General features: G+C 46.5%; 2 protein-coding genes across 16 annotated transcripts in view; one reads left to right on the top strand and one right to left on the bottom strand.

Annotated features, from left to right (window-relative positions):
- Window positions 1-367: 367 nt before the first annotated feature.
- On the bottom strand, window positions 368-19,714 carry Tmem175 (transmembrane protein 175). 12 transcript variants are annotated; one of them, XM_027425982.2, is made up of 11 exons: window positions 19,227-19,714; window positions 9,397-9,657; window positions 9,184-9,222; window positions 7,219-7,313; window positions 5,302-5,353; window positions 5,014-5,049; window positions 4,438-4,521; window positions 3,932-4,096; window positions 2,842-2,920; window positions 2,399-2,534; window positions 368-1,213 (listed from the first exon to the last, which is right to left on the bottom strand). In XM_027425982.2, exons 2-11 carry the CDS (start codon window positions 9,538-9,540, stop codon window positions 547-549), a joined length of 1,497 nt encoding a protein of 498 aa, XP_027281783.1. In that variant the 5' UTR covers window positions 9,541-9,657; window positions 19,227-19,714; the 3' UTR covers window positions 368-546. The 12 variants fall into 12 exon arrangements, with proteins under 12 accessions (XP_027281783.1, XP_027281781.1, XP_027281782.1 ...); XM_027425980.2 differs by having other exon boundaries at window positions 7,219-7,316; window positions 9,397-9,567; XM_027425981.2 differs by having other exon boundaries at window positions 7,219-7,316; window positions 9,397-9,567; window positions 19,502-19,714.
- Window positions 19,715-19,789: 75 nt separating this feature from the next.
- Window positions 19,790-22,692, top strand: part of Gak (cyclin G associated kinase) — a 57,670-nt gene continuing 54,767 nt past the window's right edge. For all 4 annotated transcript variants that reach the window (XM_027425954.2, XM_027425952.2, XM_027425953.2 and 1 more), the window contains exon 1: window positions 19,790-20,055. In XM_027425954.2, the coding sequence (XP_027281755.1) occupies window positions 19,911-20,055 (145 nt within the window). In that variant the 5' untranslated portion in view covers window positions 19,790-19,910. The remainder of the gene's footprint in view (window positions 20,056-22,692) is intronic.

Below are 22,692 nucleotides of genomic sequence, written 5' to 3'. Positions count from 1 at the left end.
CCTCTTGTCTTTGTCCAGCAACTGGTATGGGAATGGGCAGATAAACTGTCAGTCCCAAAGAGGAGCTCTGCACTTATGAGGATATGAGCCAGACAGTAGCTTCTCAGCCTGACTTAGCCCACACTCAACTGTCCAAAGGGTCTGAGCACAAGGTGGCCTGTATGGTCACATGCAGGTCACAGCAAGGAAAAGGGATGGTCTTCTCATCTTGGCTGGGCACTACTGCTTCAAATAAGACCTTAGTGATGGCCCCATGCAGCTTATTCAGGTTAGTCAGACAGGTAAATTCTCCTGGCAGTGTTGGGGATGGGGGTAAAGAGGAAAAAATAAATGGGTAAAAGCAATAAAATTGTTTCCAGGAAACCCCTCACTGCAAAATGTGAACGATGTTCATGCTCTTGAAATAGATCTTGATTATTTCACAATACGCACAGTACTCAGGTCAATAAAACCATAGCCCCAGGGTTACAACATTTCTACTAAGCCATCTCCATAGGACCCCTTACAGTCCTATGCCTGCAATGGGCACATGTGGCTTCCTTGGCATTAGCAGGGGGCAGGCAAGAGCTGAGACTGTGCCTCAGGTTCACCCTGGCCTGGTTGAGGGTGCTCTGGCCGGAGGTTCCATAGGACTTGAAGGGCCGCCAGGGTAAGGCGCACAAGGAGCCGGAGCAGCAGGAAGGCAAAGGGCACTGCAATCTGCATGAGGTGGAAGATGGCTGTGCTGAAGCGGCTCAGCAGGCAGGTGGCAGCAAAGGCCAGCAGGCTTGCACAGGGGTACAGTGCAAGCTTGGCAAACATGAAAGCATGCTCCTGCCCACCAAATCGCACAGCTGGCTGCAGTGTTTCTGTTTGGTGCAGCAGGGCTGCAGTCCAGATGGCAAACTGGAAGATGCTGGCAAAGAAGATGATGGCGCAGCTGACACGCACACGCTCAAGTTCATCACGGGGTTGTCGGGCAAAAGCTGAGGTCTGTTGGTAGGCCAGAGGGAGGCCACCCACAAAGGCCAGTGACAGTATGTTGAGTAGCCCCATGGTCTGTGTAGCCTTCCGGACATGCAGGAAGAGTGAATGATGGGCAAACCAGAGCAGACCCACTGTGGCGAAGGAGCCGAAGTACGCCAGGAATTGCGGCCCATATGCACCCAGGGCAGCCACAAGGCTGCCACTGAATTTCTCTTGTACATCCTTGGGATCCGGAACGTTGTCCTCACTGGGAAGTATCAACAGATGGCATTTGTAATAGCCACAGGGGTAGACCAAGCAACGTTAAGTGAATTTGAGATTAATGACGTGTGATCTTTAGCACACAAATGTTCCCTATGTGCTACATATATTTAGCATACTAAACAGTTTACCACTCTTCACTAAAAATGCAAATTTAACCAGTCCTGTATATTCTCTGTCAACTGGTGGCCCTATCTGACAGCCAGTAATTGACAAATAGTTCTGGTTCATTGGCTAGGGCCAGCAGGTAGGACACCTATAAAAGAGAGCCCCACAGCTATCCTGAATCTTGCAGGCTGTATCGGAGCATACAGTCTAGAATGGGAAACCATCACCCGGACTTGAATGACAGCACACCCAAGTTCCCACTGTTTTCTCCAAATCAGCCAGAAGGAGGGACATAGGTGAGGGCAGAAGAGAAGAGCCTGAGGACTGTCATAAGAAGTAAGACTCCAAGCAGGAAGAGTGGCAGCCTTCTCTTGGCTAGAATTTCCTACCCTAACCATGGCCTCTTAAATGTGAGTCCTTCAGCCCTGGCTGCAGAATGGAAGCAAAAGGAGATTGTTTTGCAGTATTCTTTAAATCTAAGGCCTGAGGAAATCAGGTACTAATGAATTTTACTTTTAGCTTATAAAGAATTCACAAATTATAGTAGAAAAACCTACTCAAAACTATTAGAATCATAGTGTCAGATGCAGCATCTAAAACCAGAGTTGTAACATGTTTAATAAAATAAGAATGCAATGAGGTATAACTGAGGACCCATAGGCTAGAGAAGAGCAAGAGGCTTTTTAAAAAAAGGTGGTGGGGGAGACACTTAGAAAGAAAAGTGAGCACCCAAACTAGAGCTCCAACTGTACTGTAACAGAGCTAGGCCATATAGAGACCATATAGGTGGAAGAGGGTAAGGCCTGAGGGAGCTGGAAGAGGGTAAGGCCTGAGGGAGCTGCCTGAATAATCCCGGGACAGAGAGCACTAGACAGCCTTGGAAAAGTCACTCACTAGCATCTGTTCTTTCAGGCTGAGAGCAACTGGATAGGAGACCTTTAGGGAAGAGGGGCCTACTTAAATCTGCAGGTACCCAAGGGGAAGCTGGTACTGAGTAATACCTTTCTGGAGTTCCTAAGGACAAGACACTCAAAGACACTGCCACCTGGAAGATGGTCCTCACCAGATGTCCAGGATGAGGAGCGTAGCCACAATGGCATAGACACCGTCGCTGAAAGCTTCCACCCGCTCTTTGCTGAGAGGTGCATGCAGATCAATACTGAAGGGCTCCACATTGTGAGCTGGAGACTCCCTGTGGCCTGTTGACACACCAAGAGAAGGAACTAGCCTAGGTGGGGACTGTTAGGCTAGTGTGGTTATCACTGCCCTCTTCTCCAAGGGACCAGGAATATGCAGGTCAGGAGGGGAAATGATGCAAAGATGTTTAAGGGGCAGGCAGCAGCCAGGATCCAACAAACCCACCACCAGAGCTGGGCTGAGCCCAGAAAGGCAAGCCCTGTGTCATCAGACATTGATGCCTTGTTTCCACTCAGTGGTCCTTGGGAGTAGCCGAGATCCAGTGACACCTTCCAACATGCTTATTGTAGTGCTGTGCATGGCACCTACCCATGAGCTTGTCTTTGCACCAGGTGGTAGCCTTGCTGATATGAGGGAGGAAGATGACAGTCACCATCAGCACATAGGACTGCAAAAAGAAATAACAGGTCTGGGTGTTTCTCTGGGAATGGGGGCTGCTCAAACCTGAAGTCTGGTCCCTCTTCTGCCACAGATGAGAAACAACAAAGGAAAATGCAGAGAACTGTCCTTTATGGAAATGAGCTGTGTGTAAGGACACAATCCTAAAGGGAAGGACTATCATAAAGGAGAAATGCATACCAGTCACGCAGTTTCTGAGAATTTAGTATCCCGAACACAAAAAGAATGGGAACAGCTCAACCACAAAAGGTAAGCATTCCAGCTAGGAAATTCATGGAAAGAGACTTAAAAGAATTCACTTGAGACCTCTCCAGGCAAGGTCTGCTTGGCTAGATGCTTCCCATACACAGTTCTGTTCTAGTTTAAAAGTCTTTGGGTTCTCTGGATCCCACCCACACAAGATGACCTCCCAAGGCTTTAAGGATGGCATCTGCAGTGCTCAGAGGTCTTCATCAGTCCATCTGTTTAAAACCTGGAATGTTCTTGAAATGCTTACCAAACATTAATTTTTACTCATTTAAGTTACATTATTAATCTTTTAGCCGGGTGTTGGTGGCGCATGCCTTTAATCCCAGCACTCGGGAGGCAGAGGCAGGTGGATCTCTGTGAGATCAAGGCCAGCCTGGTCTCCAGAGCGAGTGCCAGGATAGGCTCCAAAGCTACACAGAGAAACCTTGTCTCAAAAAACCAAAAAAAAAAAAATTACATTACATTACTAATCTTTTGTTTATATGCATGTGTGAGGGTACTCATGCCTGTTACCAAACATTTAAAATAACTAGCATTTGCTACTTTCCCAATTCTTAGAATACTTTGATTTGATTTAAAATTCAATGTACGTTCACAGTACTTAAGTTGACCCTGCTCAAGCCAGCTTCTACAATCTGCTCCGGGGGGAAAAAAAATGTTTCAGCATTGCCTTTCTCCTGTTAGCGATCCTTGATTTTTTTTTTTTTTTTCCAACTGTGCTAAGACTTCCTCTGAGATTCCCAGTGCTCACCAAGGGGAAGAAAAAGAGGGAAAAGACAGCTGCAACAAAACACAGTGCTGGGCCACGGAGGACTAGGCGCAGGATGTGCCGTCGGGACTGGGCCCTGTATGTAGAGCACTGGATCTGTAGATTTAGCAGGTGTGGGAAGTGGAAAGCATACCCCACAATCAGTGCCTGTGGTCAAAACAGAACAAAACAAAAATAAACAAACAAAACAGGGCACCATCAGCAGGTACAGGGATCGCCAGTTAACCCTTGAGCCAACATACACATTTTTAGGGGTTAGGAGCAAGAGCATCCCTCCTTGGTAACCTCCTACCCTGGGATGTTCTGAGAGGCTGGGGTCAAGAAGAGGGTACAAACTCTCATCCTATTCTGAGGCTGTGAAGCCCTGGGCATGCCACATCTTGGGTGTATTTATGGGTAAGACTGGGCTACCTGAGATATAGATCAGGATACTGGCACCTAGCCTGCACACCCCATGGCAAACGCACATCCATATCCTATGTCCCTACCTGCACAGATCCAATGGCAATCACACATACGCAGAACAGGAAGATACCCAGGGGCACATCAGGGAACGTCACCATTAGAGAAAACTGTCAAAAGAACCCAACATCCCCCCCCCCAAAGGCTATCAGAGCTAGGCTCTGAGGTGCTGAGCACTGAAAAGAGAACTGCCCTAGTGTGGGGCAGTGGTGCGGGGCTGGGCATGGGTATATTCAGCTCTCCAACAGAAATGCCACTCAATACTTTATGCCTTTCAAGCCAGTATCACTGGACTCAGATCTGAATTATCTGCATTATAGCCTTGTGTACTTTGGCCAACAGCCTATATTAGAATTTTAATGCTTGTTCATCTGCTAGTGAGGGTTATGGAGAGAGGCAGGTGGGAGCAAGGGGGATCAGAGACACTCAGTGGCCTCTGCCTCCAGTAGCCCTAAACTCCTTCCTCTACTCAGCCCCAAACACTAGTTCCCTGGAACTCTCTGCCCTCTGTAATTTGCAGTCCAGGTCTTGAGCCTGAATTTCTGAGAACTACCAGGCACAGATGTGTGCAGGGGGCATACAGGGAGATTGTCTTTACTCACTGTGTAGGGCAGAAGGGTGATGGTCATCATACAGGCCTGCAGTGAAAGGAAAGGAGGAAGGCCAGTCACCAGAAAGCCTGGAGAGCAAGGGACGCTCCAGGAAGGCAGTAATATATCTATAGGAGTTGCAGGGCTAGACCCAAGAAACCTGTGCCCCTATCCTGGACAGACTGACCACTCAGGCTATCTGAGGAGCTTCCAGGAACAGACAGAATCCAGGTTGTGGAGACCCATACCTTGTCCTACCTTTCAGAAGGGCTAAATCAAACCTAAACACCAACAACTCACCAGGTTGAGCAAGGCAAGTGTATCATCTATTTTCCCAACAACCTGGAACAATCTAAAGTTAGGAAAAAGAGAAAATGGGCCATCATTCAAATATGGCTCCAATAATATTAAAATTAAAATGCACCTCCCACAGTATTTTCTAGTTAAAATATCATTGAAGGTGTCACTTTTGATCAAATTTAAGATACTGCCTAGTGGGACTGATGAGAAAACTTAGTAGGCAAAGGTTCCTATTAAGTCTGAGAATTTGATGCCTAGACCCACATGGCAGGAGGAGAGAACCAAATCTTACAAGCTATCCTCTGAACACACACACACACACACACACACACACACACACACACACACACACACACACACAAAAAAAAAAAAATTAAACTTGTAAAAAATATAAATACTACCTAGTCTATGAAAGTCAGAACACTCAATAGCTTACGTGGGGACGCATGTATCTTTTCCATAAATTCTTCCCCTTATTTAAGGAACAGTTTACAGAAATCACTTGTACAGTTGGTAGCTCTTGAGGACAGTCTTTTCATAGAAAGCCTTGAGGAAGACTTCTGTACAAAGGTAGGGGATTTTTAACTGTCCAGGGAGGTCCTGCTAAGGGCAGGACTAGCAGGGTGGTTGTGGCTACCTGTCCCATGAGCTTTGTGCAGTCACACTTAATGACACTGTGCTGTTGGAAGTTGTTATTTAACAGAAAGACAGTTTTATATAGAGAAACTACAATGTAAATAAAAAGCAAAATGGTACCATCCTTCATGGATATGAGCATAGGCTGCCAAGAATCCTGAAGCTTCCTCTGATGCCTGGGCCCTACAATAGGGTTGCCCCCAATGGTCTTTGACTATGGCATAGGGTGCTACCCATCCAACCCTGAGCACACGACCTTCTCTTGGACTGGATTCAGCATTCTCACTCTAGAAGCTACCTCTAGTTCATGTCAGTGACACAGGCTCATTTGTGCTGAAGTCTTAATACCTCAAATAGAAGGGGCTGCAACACCAAAGAGATGAGTTCTGCTGCCTACTTGCTGGTACTAAGACCATGTATGTAAGTGAGCACCCAAAGCAGGATGCAGAACAGATCTATGAAGTTCCTCACAGGCTCCGTGGGCCTCAGAACCCTGCTGTTGATGTTTTTCCACAGTGGGTATGGCCCCTGATAAATGAACCATGATGCTGGTATAGGGAAGGTTGGCTAAAGCTGAAGACACCCACAAGGCTGTGAGCCTCCTGGACACTCCATAAACAAGGGAGACCAAAAAGATAAAGCCTGCCCAATTATTATTATTATTATTTTGGTTTTCCGAGACAGGGTTTCCCTGTGTAGCTTTGAAGGCTGTCCTGGAACTAGCTCTTGTAGACGAGGCTGGTCTCAGACTCACAGAGATCTGGCTGCCTCTGCCTCTCAAGTGCTGGGATTAAAGGCATGGGCCACCACCACCTGGCTAAGCCTGCCCAGTTCTTGAAACAGGGCATCTACTGCTGAGAACAAGTGTGTAACATGAAACATTTTTCTGCACTTTTAAATGTACTTTTAAAGAGCAGTGAGATGGATGAATGCCTTTAATCTCAGCATTTAGGAGGCAGAGGCAGGCTGGTCTACTATACAGTCTCTCTCTCTCTCTCTCTCTCTCTCTCTCTCTCTCTCTCTCTCTCTCTCTCTCTCTCTCTCACACACACACACACACACACACACACACACACACACAGCAGTGAATCTTCACTAGGGTATGTGAATTTTTTGTACCCTAAGCATTGTCTAGAGTACTTCCTTTGAACATGCTGATCTGCATCCAGGAATGCAACACTGACATGCCCAGCTCTGCCTAAGGAAGCCTCCTGCCCTCCTTTGCCTATCCTGAATAAATCATGACAATGAGGACCTTGTGTTAAAGGTCTGACTCCCTACCTGGTATGTGCTGCCCATGCCACAGTTACGATTAGAAATGTCATCAGGTAGACAGCAATCCTAGTTGCTAGAAGTTTCTGTATACTCTTGTCAAACTGCTGTATGAAAAGAACACTGCTATTAGAACAAAGTAATACATATGACCCAACAGTGGTCATTTCAACAACAAGACTCACCCTAATGCACAGTGAGACATTTAGGAAGGTGTACACAGTGTATGTCTGCTCCCAATCTAATTCTACCACACCCACCACACCTCCACCCATAAAGCTATCTTTTGCAGGCAGTTTTCCTGAATCAATAGATTCCTTAGGTGTCACAGGCTGACACCATCACCTCAAGTGGAAAAAGGTCCTGGCTGTCAGCAGGTTTGCTGTCGGGGAGAGTCTAAGCATCTCAACAGTCATAACATTAGTGCTACAAAGGACAAAAGGCACCCAGTCCTTTTAGAGAGCCACTGATTGCCTTCTAACGTGTTCACTTTAGGGGTTAAGTTCCAATGTGAATTCTGGAGGCACACAGTCATCTGGGCTGTAGCAAGTTTAGATTTAGCATAGTCACAGGCAGGGGCACCTCTAAATGTCCCCAATGAGATTACAAGCAGCATAGACACAACTCAAGGGATGGTGGCTAGAACAGAAACCAGTGTACTGAAAAGAAACCTCAATCTTCAGAGGCAAGAACTCTTACCTCTGAAATCATGAGAAGGGAACTTTATACCTTTTAAACATACTCAAAGAAACCGACTGGTTTATTGGCTTTGTTAGTTGTTCTTGTATCCCTTTGGATCAACTACTTGAAATTTCATTTCAGAATCATCCTATCAAACGTCCTCAGAATGTATGTTTTTGTTTTTTCTCCCCTCTCTCCCTCCCACCAGTGCTGGGGATGGAATTCAGGGCCTCACACATACAAAGCAAGTGTTCCACCACTGAGCTATACTCTCAGATCTCTTTTCACTTTTGGGTAGTTTTTGTTTGTTTGTTTGTTGTTTGTTAAGACTGAGTTTCTTTATGTTAAATCCTGGCTGTCCTGGAACTTACTTTGTAGATCAGGTTGGCCTTGAACTCACAAGAGATCCACCTGCCTCTGTGAGTGCTGGGATTAAAGGCGTGCGCCACCACCGCCCGACTTAAAGTTTAATTTTTCATTGTAACACTACACCAGTGCTGTAACGAGGCAGAAAAACCTCGGCCGGGCATTGGTGGCGCACGCCTTTAATCCCAGCACTGGGAGGCAGAGGAAGGCGGATCTCTGTGAGATCGAGGCCAGCCTGGTCTCCAGAGCGAGTGCCAGGATAGGCTCCAAAGCTACACAGAGAAACCCTGTCTCGAAAAAAACCAAAACCAAAACCAAAAAAAAAACAAAAACAAAACCTCAGTAGTGTTGGGGCCTCCTCAAAAATGTACCTCAGCTTGCAGGCATGGCTAGAAACACACCTCACTGTTGTGGGGCCAGCTAAGTAGAGCTGCTGCAAACCTGCCTCCTTGAGGCTTGTATGGTTGAATGCCAATCACATGGGTGGAACCAAGAAAGGCAGCTCAGTGCTGTCCAAGTCTCAAAGCTGCTTCACTGAAGAACTACATGTTGTTGACTCAGAAAACAAAACAAAACAAAAACCAAAAAGACCCACAAACCATAAAGTTGGATATAAATGGAAACACTTTTAAAAGGCTCCTTGCTACCCACACAGGATGGTTTGGTGGGGTGGACATGCTTCCTTTCCTCTCAGTGGAGGCTATCACTACCTGTCCACCTAGCTAGAAATAGTTTCCTTTGCAGGGGCCCATGCTTGAGTCCCCCTCCCCCAAGTATATATCCTGCCAGGAGGAAACACAGATGTCCTGCCCTCTCAACAAATACCCTGCCTTGGGCTCTGCTGCCTGCAGATTGGGGGGTTGTCTCTCCAAGTCCAGATTGGGTTTTCATATTGACTCACTGTACAAACCAGTCTGTTCCTGTTACCTGTTCTGGTGAGATCTCTGTGTGGGTCACAGGCAGGATCTAAAGGAATAAAGACAAAAATAACCAAGAGATATTTTTTGGGCTGTGGATCCTCAGAGGCAGAGGTATGTGGGCTCTTGACAATTGCTGGGCAGCCCCTCCTTCATGAAAGGCTTGGGCATCTGAAGCTGCTGTACAAGACAGGGGTGGGTTTGAGGTGGGCCCAACACTGACCATGACAGTGGCAATGATGGATAGCAGTGCATCACTAAAGCCCAGCATGCGGTGGGAGCTCTGGGTCCCCTCTTCATCTCTCCTGTGTAGGGATGAGTCTCCCTCGGAATCCACTGCCTGCTCCTCGGTCTGGGGTCTGGACATGGTGGGGCCACCGAGCGTCACAGCAGCCTGGGAAGAAGTGTAGCTCTCAGCGTATCAGTGGAATGTCCCAGGTGGCCAACCCTGTGGACTTCGGTCATTTCAATGTAGAGACAAGGGCTAGGTATGGAAACAAAGAAAGAGACATTTCACAAGGTAACCCCTTCAGATTCCCAGCCACAGGCTAAGAGTATCAGCATCAGATTCATCAGTGAGCTCTGTGATTGGGATGATACATTCTCTGTCTCAGTGGGAAAGCACTGATGATACAGGGTAGATGCTCAGCATACCATTGTACCAAGGCCTGAAATCTGACTCTACATTTCCCCTACAAGCTGCTCTGTCAGGCTTGAGCATGTCTCCTGGCTAAAGATAATGTTGCTGAGGGCTGCTACTACTTTAGCTCATAGCAGGGTCTGGGATTTTTTTAAGTTGTTCAGAAACAATTCTGGGTAGACAAATGAGATGCCAGCTGAACCATTCTCTGGGGAGGAGACATACTTGTGCCACAGGAGCAAAGGACTAAAGGATAGCCTTGGAATCCACCTGTTTTCCACACTGAACCCAGTGGTAGAAATACTGAGAACCACTCAGCAGCTATGGAAGGGTGGGCCACAGGGAAGTGTTTTCAAAGTCCCCATTGGCAATCATGGGAGAGAGGACAGGAGCGTGGCAAGGATGGTCAGAAGGATGAAGCTGTGACCAGGGGTAAGGTGGAATATGTCTGCCCAAGCAAGTTATAGAAGTGTTTCTGGGAAAGCAGGTCCTGAGACTGTAAGAGGAAAGTTAGTGCCTGGGTACAGAAGGGCAAGCCAATCAGCCCAACAACGTAAGTGTACCTTGCTTTGGACATGGTTCCTAAGGCATGGGAAGGACAGCCCCAGGAAGCAGAGGTGAGAAAGGCTGTAAAGAATACAAGGCTGTGGAGTCACCATCACAGTTAGGGGAGATGAGGTTGAAAGGTGGATAGTCAAGGGTAGAAGGTAGCGGTACTCTCTGGGAAGATGGGAAAGTAGAAGCCAAGAACTTGAAGGGCGAAGCACAAGCACAAGTCCTTTAACATAAAGTATGACTGGCTTACTCTGAGGAGGATGCTATTGACCTAACATCAGGTACCATATAATCAGAGGCAAGGAGACAACGTGGCGTGCTGCTCTAGCAATCAAACAAGCCTTCACCAAGATGATACATAAAAAACAAAGGGATAAAAGAAGGCAACTAGCAACCAAGGCAACTAGCAATTTTCAGATAGGAAAAAAACTAAGTTGTAAGCAAATATATATAAGGCATTCAGACTGAGTTCAGTTCAGTGGCAGATAGCCTGCCTTACACATATGATGTCCTGGGATCTATCCCGGCACTGCAGAAAAAAGAAAGAAAAAAATTAAACTTTACTAGTGATCAAGGAAATCAATGAGGTATCAATTAGAATGGTAAAGCTCCTTAGTCAAAAGCTAGCTAGAGTGTGAGGAAGACACTTGGCTATGTTAGGGAGCAACAGAGGCCACATTTAAACTGGCAGTAACAACTCCAGAGGTGCAATGAACATCCCTACAGGGAAGCAGCTGAATCTGAGGGGACATGACTGGACTCTGCACTGAAGCAAGGCTTATTACAACAACAAAAATAAAAATTACCAGTAATTATTAAGCCATTAATATTGTGAGGACCCTACACATGAATCCCAAGGGATACAAAAAAAAAAAAAAAAAAAACACAATGCTGAGAAGAAACAAGAACAAGCAGCTATAGCTACCAGAGAAGCTAGTAAACAAGGAGGACACTAAGAGAGACACACATGGTCCCCTGAAGAAGGGGAAAGGGACAAGATCTCCTGAGCAAATTGGGAGCAAGGGAGGAGGAGGGAGGGAACTAGGAGAATGAGAAGGGGAGAAGAGGAGGGGTATAAAGGACATGAGTGAGCAGAAAGGTTGAGTTGGGGGAAGAATAGAAGAAAACAATAAAGGAGATACCATAATAGAGGGAGACATTTTAGACATTTACAGAGAAATCAGGCACTAGGGAAAGGTCTGGGGATCTACAAAGATGACACCAGCTAACAATCTAAGCAACAGAAGACAGGCTACCTTAGATGCCCTCCCCTGATAATGAGATTGATGACTGTCTTATATGCCATCCTTTAGCCTTAACCCAGCAGCTGGTGAAAGTAGAAGCAGACACCCACAACTAATCACTAAACTGAATTGGAATTCAGTTGCAGAGAAGAACGAGTAATGGGCAAAGGGGTCCAGACCAGGCTGGTGAAACCCATAGAAACAGCTGGCCTGAACAATGGGAAGCTCTTGCTCCCTAGACTGATAGCTGGGTTACCAGCATGGACTGATCCAGACCCCAGGAACATGGGTCTCAGTGAGGAGACCTTGGAAATCTATGGGACCTCCTGTAGTAGTTCAGTACTTATCTCTAGCATAGATATGGACTTTGGGAGCCCAATCCACATACAGGGATACTCCCTGAACCAAGACACGGGGGGTGGCCTAGGTCCTATCCCAAAGGATATGAGGCTCTGATGACCCCCTATGGAAGGCCTCACCCTCCCTGGGGAGCAGAAAGGATATGTGATAGGTAAGGTTTTAGTTGAGGGGGGTGGTAGGGGAGGAGGGGAGGGAGTGGGAACTGGGATTGACATGTAAAACAATCTTGTTTCTAATTCAAATTAAAAAAAGAAAAAGAAAAAGCAGCTACGGAAAGGTTAAGTTCTATGTCATCTTCTTTATTCATGATAATGAAAATATGTATGACAAACACAAACAAGAACAGATCTATTATTAGCTCCAGGACAAGCAGGTGGTGCCTGGATGGCAAGGACAGGCATGGTTAGCAACATGGCTTTTTGCTGTATCTCTGGTTTACTTTCACTTAAGGCTCACTGTATCAGTGGTTCTTAACCTTCTTAATGCTGTGACTCTTTAATACAGTTCCTCATATGGTGATCATATGGTGATCCCCGACCATAAAATTATTTTCTTTGCTACTTTATAATGGTAATTTTGCTATTGTTATAAATAGTAAATATCTGTGTTTTCTGGTGGTCTTAGGTGACTCCTGTGAGTTAGAGGCCAGCCTAGACTACAGAGTGAGTTCCAGGACAGGCTCCAGAGAAACCCTGTCTTGAAAAACAAAAAACCAAAACCAAACAAACAAAAAGAATACTTTGTGGTACTCAAAGACCAGCCATGTAAAATTGTCAAAATGTCTACTTCAAAGACTGGCAAACATGATCATTCCAAGGTCCACTGGATGGCAGTGATATATTCACTGAGATGAAATATGAAGGTATCCGCCTATCACCTCCTAACCAGGATGTCCCCAACATCAAAAGGAATGACTCCTAGTTGACAGGATCCAGGACACTGGGAAAGTATGAGGACTTTTATCTGCCTGAGGGAGACCTTGCCAAGGAGACTGAGAAGTATAATTGTAAATAAGAAATTCTAAGTCTGCCAGGACAGATGAGGCAGCTGTTGCAATCAAAGTCATGGCAAAATAACTGGCTCCCAGGATAGGGTGGTAGTGGTGGCAGCAGAGCCTACAGAGACCCTGTAGGGAGACACTGTAGCCCCGCCTCCTAGTAGCCTCTACAGGTGTGCCTGGCCACGCCTGTGAGGGTGTGGTCAGGGGAGGTGGAGGATGAAGGGGGGAATTCTTAAGGGGCTGCTGACAGGTGGACACGTGGAGAACCACTCCCTCTGGCCTCGCTAGCTTGCTGCCTCTGGGCACGCTCTGGCTTGCATTTGGCTGGTGTTTATCTGAATAAAGAAATCTTAGCCTTACGGACTAGGGATCGTCTTCGCGCTCGTTATACCTGGCGCCTGACATCCACGCACCATTCCCGCATTGGCCTCCACTGGTGGCCCCAAAAGGCCGCCAAAAGCTCCGGACTACCTGCAGCTACATTACTCTGAATGGGCCCCTGAGCACCCGCAGCATCCCAGGCCTCTGATTTCGGCCCCGCCGCGGCCCTCTCTCCTAGCTGCTGGTGGAAAGCGCCCCGCCACCAAGCGCTCATTCAATCCTAGCTCTGTGCACACCCACCTGGCTGTGCACAACTGCCGGTTTGCAGCTTTTATCCACAGAAAACACTCACCGCCTTGTCCCGCTCCCCAGTTCCCAAAGCCAGCCCAGCAGGCTGCCACCTTGGCCTCCCGCTGCCGCCTTCACTGCCCCTAGGCTCCATCTGCCACCCACCGGGCCAGGCCCTGCACGGCACCCGCTGCCACCTGCACCTTTTCAAATTTAGCTGTGGGCACGACGCAAATACCCACCAGGTACGTTTTAAAGGTTTCCCAGTACATAGTATTTTTCAGAAAGTTTCAGATCCTACTCAAAATAAATGCAACTGCGCCACCTGCTGGTCAAACATGGTCACTACATCTGGAGATGACGTCACTGATAAATATGGCCGACTTTCTATTGCCTTTCCCACTTTATAAGGTCTCCTATTCTTATGCGCATTCAGTGTTCGAGAACAAGGTGACTTGCTGAATATTGGCTTATATGCCTTATTAGCTGTGAATTTATTAATTTACATATTGTCATTCCTCAGGAACAAAGGGAAGGCTGATTTCTCCACCCGCCTACAGGACATGCAAGCTTTACGTAATGAGGTTTTGGAGGAGACCAAATTGACCTATAAATGTTTATGCTGATAGTAGAACAGAAGCTAGATGATAGGCTTCACCCTATGTTTTATATGATACAGGCAGATCTGTCTACTACTCAAGCTGAAATGTAGCACATTTATAATAACATAAATACAAAGAGGTCCTCCATTTCAGAGACACTAGATTCTAAGCAGGCGGCAGACCGTGGTGAAGTGAAGGATATTTAGATATTTTAGAGACATTACGGATTAAGCAGGCGGCAGATCGTGATGAATTAAAGGACATATGTAACCAATTAGAAACTCAACTAGCCTCTCTCCTACTCCTTTGTTACTAGGGTGCAGGACACCCAAAACAGGCTTCAACAATCGGATAATGCCATTAAAACAATGGCTGAAAAATGCAAGAGACTATGGTAGAATTAGAGCTGAGTTTCAAATCTTGCGAGATGAATTACAGAACAGAGATAACAAACTAGAAATGTCTATCAAGTCGATTGCTGAGGCAAATCACAACCTTGATTCTAAATTTCAATTCCTGGATTGCAATCTCCATGCCACCCAGATGCTAGCTAGGGACGAATGTATTACCCATCTAGAAAACCTTGTAGAACAACAGTCACAGCAAATCGTGGATTCTATATCATGCCTTGAAACTTTCATGATGAATGAAATTAAAACCTCCCATGAGGATGTCCTGCCTAGGCTGAAGGATCGATTTGATGAATAAAAGGCAGAATCACTCCGCTCTGAGGTGCCTACTCCAAACAGGTATTTCAATCATTCTAAAGTCATTACGCATACACCTTTAGTCTACCTGGCAACGATGGTGGAAAAGCAACCAACTAAAAGACACTCCCATGGGCAGACAGCATATGCATGGCAACCAATTCAGTTGAAAGATCTTAAGCATATTAAAGAATCAGTTGTCTCGTACGGTCTTCATAGCTCATATGTAAAACAGCTATTACATTCATGGGCCACCTTTAACAGGGTGACACCCGCATATTGGTTAGGACTGGTGTCAGCTGTCCTTGAGAATTCTTGCCAAATTGAATGGAAGGCATTACTCAGGGAGGAAGGGAAGCTCCTAGAACAGCAGGCCATCAGAGACGGGGTTGATGTGCCCCTTCAAAAAATCTTAGGAGAAGGTATTTATGCTGACCCACAGGTTCAGGCTGACTATGACGACCATATGCTATCCCTATGCAGAAAAGCAGCATTAAATGGATGGGATAAGGTTCGTGAGCCAGAGAACGACTAGAAGCTTATACCAGAATAGAACAGGAACAAATAGAACCATTTAAGGATTTCTTAGACCGGTTGACCAGAGCAGTAGACTTACAAGTAACAGATTCAGTGATACAACATTTGATTGTGTATACCTTAGCTTATGACAATGCAAACCCAATATGCAAAAGAATACTTTTGCCTTTAAAGATCAGATCAGCTCCACTAGAAGAATGGGTTCTGCATACTGCCCACATTGACTATAACATGCAAGATGCTGGAATCTGGGCAGGAGAATCTGTCCCAAGAGGTTTCAAGAGGCAGCAGGAGATTAGGAGAGATAATGACAGAAGGACTTGGGAAGGAAAAACACCTTACAGGGACTCATACAGGTATCAAGAGGCCAGCATTCATTGCTAACATGAACCAGAGCCTCGAATAGGAAGAGCACACTCCAGGAGTCCACAGAAGTGTCAGGAGAAGAGATGTTTCAGCTGTGGTAGAATGGGACATATAAGGAGAAATTGTAGGCAAAGAAATTCTAACAATTCCCCACACGAAAGATCATTGCCTTCTGGGTTATGTAGGAGATGCGGTAAGGGTAGACACTGGACTAATGAATGCAGAATGACCAGGGACATGCAAGGGAACCTGTTAAGGTCAGGAAACTCCGAGAAACATTGAGAAAGTCCGGTCATTCCCAGTAGCAGTGGAAGACAATCTCTCACAGGACGAATAGATAGTTCTTTGCCTATTGTGAAAAATGATACTGCTCTAGATGGTAATTTGAATAGTGATGAAGAATCAAATGTGACTGGACAAAATGAGAAACACATATTTTGGCAAGCTTCTATTAATGATACAAGGCTTCAGTTAAAAGTGAAAATTAATAATAAAGTTATTAATGGCTTAGTAGACACTGGGGCAGATGTGACTATTATTACCCAAAAGTCTGGCCCTCAGAAATGGCCTCTTAAAGAGTTCAACAGAGTGTTAACTCGGTGGTCTGCATTGGACAGAAAGGGAGACTGAAACCATATGTGGCAGGTATAGCTATAAATCTCTGGGGTCGTGGGCTGGAGAGATGGCTCAGAGGTTAAGAGAACTGACTGCTCTTCCAGAGGTCCTGAGTTCAATTCCCAGCAACCACATGGTGGCTCACAACCATCTATAATGAGATCCTGTGCCCTCTTCAGGCGTGCAGGGATACATGCAGACAGAATGTTGTATACATAATAAATAAATCTTTAAAAAAAAATCTCTGGGGTCGTGATCTCTTACAGCAATGAAATACTCAAATTAACATCCCTCCAATGTCAGATATGAATTATAGAAAACTGCTGGATAGTAGGAAGGATTGGGTAAGACACTATGGAAAATGGTTACCAACTATCCAGGCTGTACAGAAACTAAATACAAAGGATAGGCCTTCAGAGGAACCAAAGGCCCTGCCATTAAAATGGCTTACAGATGAACCTGTCTGGATAGGGCAATGGCCTTTGACTCTGAGAAGCTAGAGGCTCTAGAAAAGTTAGAACAGGAACAGCTGGAGGCTGGTCACATAGAGCAATCTACCAGCCCTTGGAATTCTCCTGTACTTGTTATCAAGAAGAAGTCAGGTAACTGGAGAATGCTGACAGACCTGAGAGCCATAAATAAGGTAATTCAATCTATGGGCTCTCTACAGCCTGGAATGCCACTGCCTTCCTTGATACCTAAAGGATGGCCGATCATAGTAATTGACCTGAAAGACTGCTTTTTCACTATACCATTACAAGAAAGTGATAGAGAGAAATTTGCATTTCAGTTTTACAAGATGAATTTTTCTGTAAATGGATAATGGTGATGGCTGTTCAAGAATGTTAATGTGCTTAGTACCACTACACTGTACACTTAAAAATGACTAAAATAGGGAGGCAAGATGGCTAAGTGACTAAAGTGTTTGCTATGGAAGCATGAGGATCTGGATTCAGATCCTCAGCACCATATAAAACCCAGGTGTGGAAGCACACTCCTATACCCCAGCCCTGAAAACAGAGGACCCTGGTGGTTCACTGGCCAGCTACGTAGCAATGCGATGACTTCCAGGTTCAGTGAGAAATACTGCATCTAAACAACAAACAAAGATGGAGAATGATAAAAGAAATCCAGAGCTGACTTCTGGTGTACATACATGTATGTGCTCACAGCACATACAAAATGGTGGCGTGTGTGTGTGTGTGTGTGTGTGTGTGTGTGTGTGTGTGTGTGTGTGTGTAAGAACCCATGTTTATAATCTTATCATTAAGGGGTTAGAGGAAGGAGGTTCAAATTTGAGAATAGCCTAAGTTACATAGCAAGTCTTATGTTTAAAAAGTGGGGTTTTTTTGCATGCATACTTTACCATATTACTAAGAACACAACTGATACTGAAGAGTTGGCTCAGTCTTTAAGAACACTTGTTGCTCTTGTAGAAGACACAGGTTCAATTCCCAGCAGCCACAATGCAAGCACAAGTAATCTAAACCACCAAGCCACCTCTTCAGCCCTGATATATCCTTTTGAGGACTTCATCCCTTCATCATTATAAAATAATTCTCTTACTCTTTGGCAATACCCTTTACTATGAAATCTACTACAAGAGAATGTGTTGGTGGAGTAAGAGCATAGGTTCAGTTTTTATATTTGTATGTGTTCATACAAGAATTGAGATCAGAAGAGAAAACCATAAGATGCAGTATGGGTTAAGACACCCTCAGTATGGCATCTACTACAATGCCATAAAGGTGATCTATATTTATGAAATAATTTGTCTGAGAAGACTCTGGTTTCTAAATTATGGGATTCAGAAATTTCCACCACTGGATGGTGGCACCACACACTTTTAATCCCAGCACTCGGAAGGCATAGACAGTCGAAACTCTGTGAGTTCCAGGCCGGCATGGTCTGCAGAGCTAGTTCCAGGATAGCAAGGGCTACACAAAGAAACTATCTCAAAAAAAAAAAAAAGGAAAAAATTAAAAGAAAATAAATTTTCACTTATCCTCGGTCATACCAACAAGAGTTTATGGCCTCAAATTCCAGCTAATTATTTATGAGGTTTTTCATAATGGCTGCTTTTGGTCTCTTGAACACTGCTTAAGGCTTGGGTTCCCTACTTTTTTTCTTGCTTTCAGATTTCTTTTCCTTCTATATAGTGAGATCTGAAGCCACCAAAAGATTCCTTCAACTTCACTTCAATAAAAACATGAAGTTACCTGCAACTGCAAACCCTATTTCCTCTTCTCCGCCTCTTAGAAGTGTTTTTCTTACAGAAAAGTATCTTTTCCATGCCCAAACTGAATATCCCACATCTGGATGTGACTGGACTGTCACATTACTCTTCCCTGCGGTACCAGGAAGGCTTAACTCCCATTGGCTTTGGGCTGCTCGAATCTCCCATCTAAGAACATGTCAACACCATGCTGCCTTTTAGCTCCCACACTTTGCTCCACAAGCCTCCTCAGTTACCTCCAGGTACCATCTCTACTTCATCAGCTCTTTATTCCTCCATGTGTGATCCATGGCTTCCATCTCACCATTTTCATGAAACCGCTGCTCACTTACCACCTCCATCGATGTGGCTAGTGATCCTCTCTCGTTTTTTTTTTTTTTTTTTTCTACTTGACTTTTTAAGAGAGCAGGTAGTTCCCAGGGGTATCTTTAATAACACATAATTCTGGGAAGGTTAAGATGTTGATTTGCGCTTTGAGGATCAACTTCTCAGTCCCAGAACAAATACTCAACACAAGGGGCAGCAAACTCTTGTGGCTTCAGGAACCACAGAGGCTAAGGGGGTCCCAAGACTTCGTCTCACCTGAAGCGGACAGTTCTAGGTGGTCGACATCACACAGGATTCTGGGTCCAGTACCGCCAGGTTGACTTTTCTACACACGTTGTGAAGCCTTGTCTCTTTCAAAATGAGCGTTTTAATGTTACCAACTAGTTCATCCTCCCCCCAAGCCTGTGTAGGCCAAACCGTAAGAACGGCGTCTGTGGATCACGTCGGCTGGCTGCTTGTCTGACTGATAACCTGCTCTCCCCAACCGGGTATCCAGGGGCCCGAGGGTGGGCTCCGGGCCTCGCTTTTACCTGGAGGCGTCAGGCGCGAGCGGCGGGCTCTGGGACTGTCCGCAGCGCGCGCCCAACGTCCCGAGACGCCCCAGCCACCGAAGCTGGACCGGGCGAAAGCGGTCGCAACTCCAGCCAGCGGAAGCGACGACGGGACGCGGCTAGGGCCACATGGAGACCGCCCCTCTCCGCGCCCCCTCGAAGCCGGGCACCCGTGGGGCTGCAGCCTCTGCGCCTGCGCACGCTGCCGCCTCTGCGGAAACGCGCGCCCTTCCGCCGGCCGCGTCGGGGCGGGGCCGTGGCGTCGGGCTTACGTCACGGCGCGGGCGGAAGATGGCCGGGTGGTTCTCCTGCAGCTGCTGACCCGCCGGCAGTGCGGAGCCGGAGCCCGGCTCCCGCTCCCGCTCCCGCTCGCCGAGTGGCCGCCGCCATGTCGCTGCTGCAGTCTGCGCTGGACTTCCTGGCGGGCCCCGGGTCTCTTGGCGGAGCTGCGGGCCGTGACCAGAGCGACTTCGTGGGGCAGACGGTGGAGCTGGGCGAGCTGCGTCTGCGGGTGCGGCGGGTCCTAGCCGAAGGTGAGGCGTCGCCAGGCCACAGGAGGCAGCAGCAGCTAGGGAGGGTCGCTGCTGGGATGTGGCTCAAGTCAGGGCTCGCCAGGGTCGCCGCTTTGGGCAGGGGCAGCTATAGGATCGTGCCCAAGGTCGCATGAATCAAGTCTGGGCCCAGGAGAGTCACTACTGTGGTGCGGGTCAGAGCAGGGCCGCGGCAGGGCCAGTGGGAAGAGTCACTGCTGGGATGAGGATCAGCGCTGAGCTGGGGAGGGACACCGCTGGGGTGTGAGTCAGGTCGGGGTGGGGCCTGGCAAGGAAGGGTGACCACAGGGTCCTGTGGGTAAGGGCCTTGGGCAATGATTGCTGAAGGTAGGCTGCGTCTGGATTAAACACTTCCTGGAGGGTGGAGTGAGTACTAGGGTCATGCTAGCAGGTGGTTGTCCTGTAAAGGAGGCCTGGCACTGGAGGGACCACCTCTGCCTGGGGCTAAGGCTGTGACTGGGGCGAATAAAAAAAGTTCAAAAGGTTGAAAGGTGGAATCAGGAGGTGAACCCAGTCACTCTGGGGTCATAAGCTAATTAATTATTCTTTGTATCATACCGCGGGTTGCTATTGCACCAAGGGGACTGACTGTCTTGAGATGGCAGTGCTTACGCTGCAGAGTTCTGGGAAACTCTACAGTCCCAAACAATCCCCCCTGCTTGGTGAGGGAGAGGATAGATTGTGGGGCCTTGTAGTCTCGTTTTCTCTTATAGCTTAGTGTTTGCCTCACCTCTTGGATCTTTCTGTATGTGACCTCTTAAAAGTTACGGAAAGCAAAGCCAGCAGCTGAAACCATTAAGAACCTTGCTTGGTAAACAATGCCATAGACATGTGTCTTGAAATCAGTATAGTTTGTAGCTTCCTGAACATCCTTTCTGTTCCTTGCATTGGTATGTGTGGAACCTATTCTCTCTTCTGTGATCTCTCTCTCTTTTCTTTTAAGTGTGTGTGGGTGCCCGCTGTATCTCTGGAATCATCTGTGTGTATTGTCTGCTGAGGCCAGAAGAGGGGATTGACTCTCCTAGAACTGAGTAGACAGTTGTTAACCTCTGTGTGTGCATGCTGGGAATCTAATGCTGGTCTTCTCCTTTGCAAGAGCATCAAATACCCTTCACTTCTGAGCCATTACTTCAGCCACTGTGCCTTTTTTCCCATCATTACCTTGGAGTGTGCCAGGTCTCCTTAGCTGTGAAGTTTACCTGCCAAACATAATTATGTTCTGCCAAATTGCTTCAGGGAGAAGAGTGGCTTGACCAAGTCTAAAGTAGCTCTCAGTATTGGGGAACCATCCTGTTGAAGTTGTCCATGCCATTTGTGCTTAGTGGGTCAGGGAATTTGTTCATTGTTGTATACTGTGGAAGGGCAGAGAGGGAATTTTGGCAGTAGCTTTGTCACACATATTCTCCACTGTGGATATAAACAGATTTGAACGTGATTTGGTGAGAAGATTTCTGGCACTTTCTCCTTCAGAGATGGATTTGGTACCTCCACTAACAGCATGATATGTGATGTACTCTTTCATCTGTTGGAATGACAAAGATGATGCCAGATCAGTTTGTTCATTCTGAAGATACCAGGCAGTGACCTTCATTTTTCAGGAAATTCAGCCCTGACTGATGTCAAAGGCCTATAATCCTAGCAAGGAAGGGTGTCTGAGGCAGGAAAATCCCAACTTCAGGGTCTGCCTGAGCTAGATAGAATTCAAGGTCAACCTGGACAAGTTAGTAAGACGATGTCTCAGGAAGTGAAAAGGGCCAGGCAGTGGTGGTGCACACCTTTAATCCCAGCACTTGGGAGGCTAAGGCAGGCGGATCTCTGTAGTTCCAGGTCAGGCTCCAAAGCTACAGAAAAACCCTGTCTACAAACAAACAATTGTGGAAAGGGCTACTTAACATGTATGAGGCCCTGGGTTCAATCCACAAACAAAGAAGAGGAAGAGGCAGACCTGGTTTCCTTTCATATGGAAGGAAAATTAAGACTTATGTTCAGACACTGGAAGGAAGAGGCAGCTTGGGGTGGGGTAGTACAGTGATGTGAATTCTGGGTAGCTGGGAGGGTTGCTTCTATAGAAGGGACCAGCAAAGTTAGCTGTGGGCCATACCCACCTGGCCAGGGGGTTAAGAGGCACTCTCTGGTGGGAGGTGGTCCTGATTGGCAAGAAGGGGAGATTTGTATAAAGTAGGAAGCTAACCCAGGCCACACAGAACCCAGGATGAAAAACCAGGAAGTGTGGACAGCCACTGTCTGTGCAGAGCAGCTCATTCTCTCTGCTCTCTGGCCCAGACAGGAATAAAAATAACCAGTGTAATTGTAAACCATAGATTTCTTCCTTTTAGACTTAATGTGATATTTTAGTGTTTTTTTTTTCTGAATTGAGACAGTAAGAAGCCTGTAATATTTTACATAGATTATTTAAATGAGTTTCCTGAACATGGGACATTGGGATTCAAGCTGTCTTATAGGAATACAAAGAAGGTCTTGACAGCTTCACAATTCTTCAGGCTCTGAAAGATGACTCAGGGCATGAGCTTGTATCATGGGATGCTCCCAGAGGGGTTGAGAAAAACTTTCTTTAGTCAAATATATTGCTATGTCTCTAAGTAAATGAATTAATATTCT

This window comes from Cricetulus griseus, chromosome 7 (assembly GCF_003668045.3).
Source record: "Cricetulus griseus strain 17A/GY chromosome 7, alternate assembly CriGri-PICRH-1.0, whole genome shotgun sequence".
Classification (NCBI taxonomy): domain Eukaryota; kingdom Metazoa; phylum Chordata; class Mammalia; order Rodentia; family Cricetidae; genus Cricetulus; species Cricetulus griseus.
Note: the sequence above shows the minus strand (reverse complement) of the source record. Positions and strands in the feature narration are given on the sequence as shown.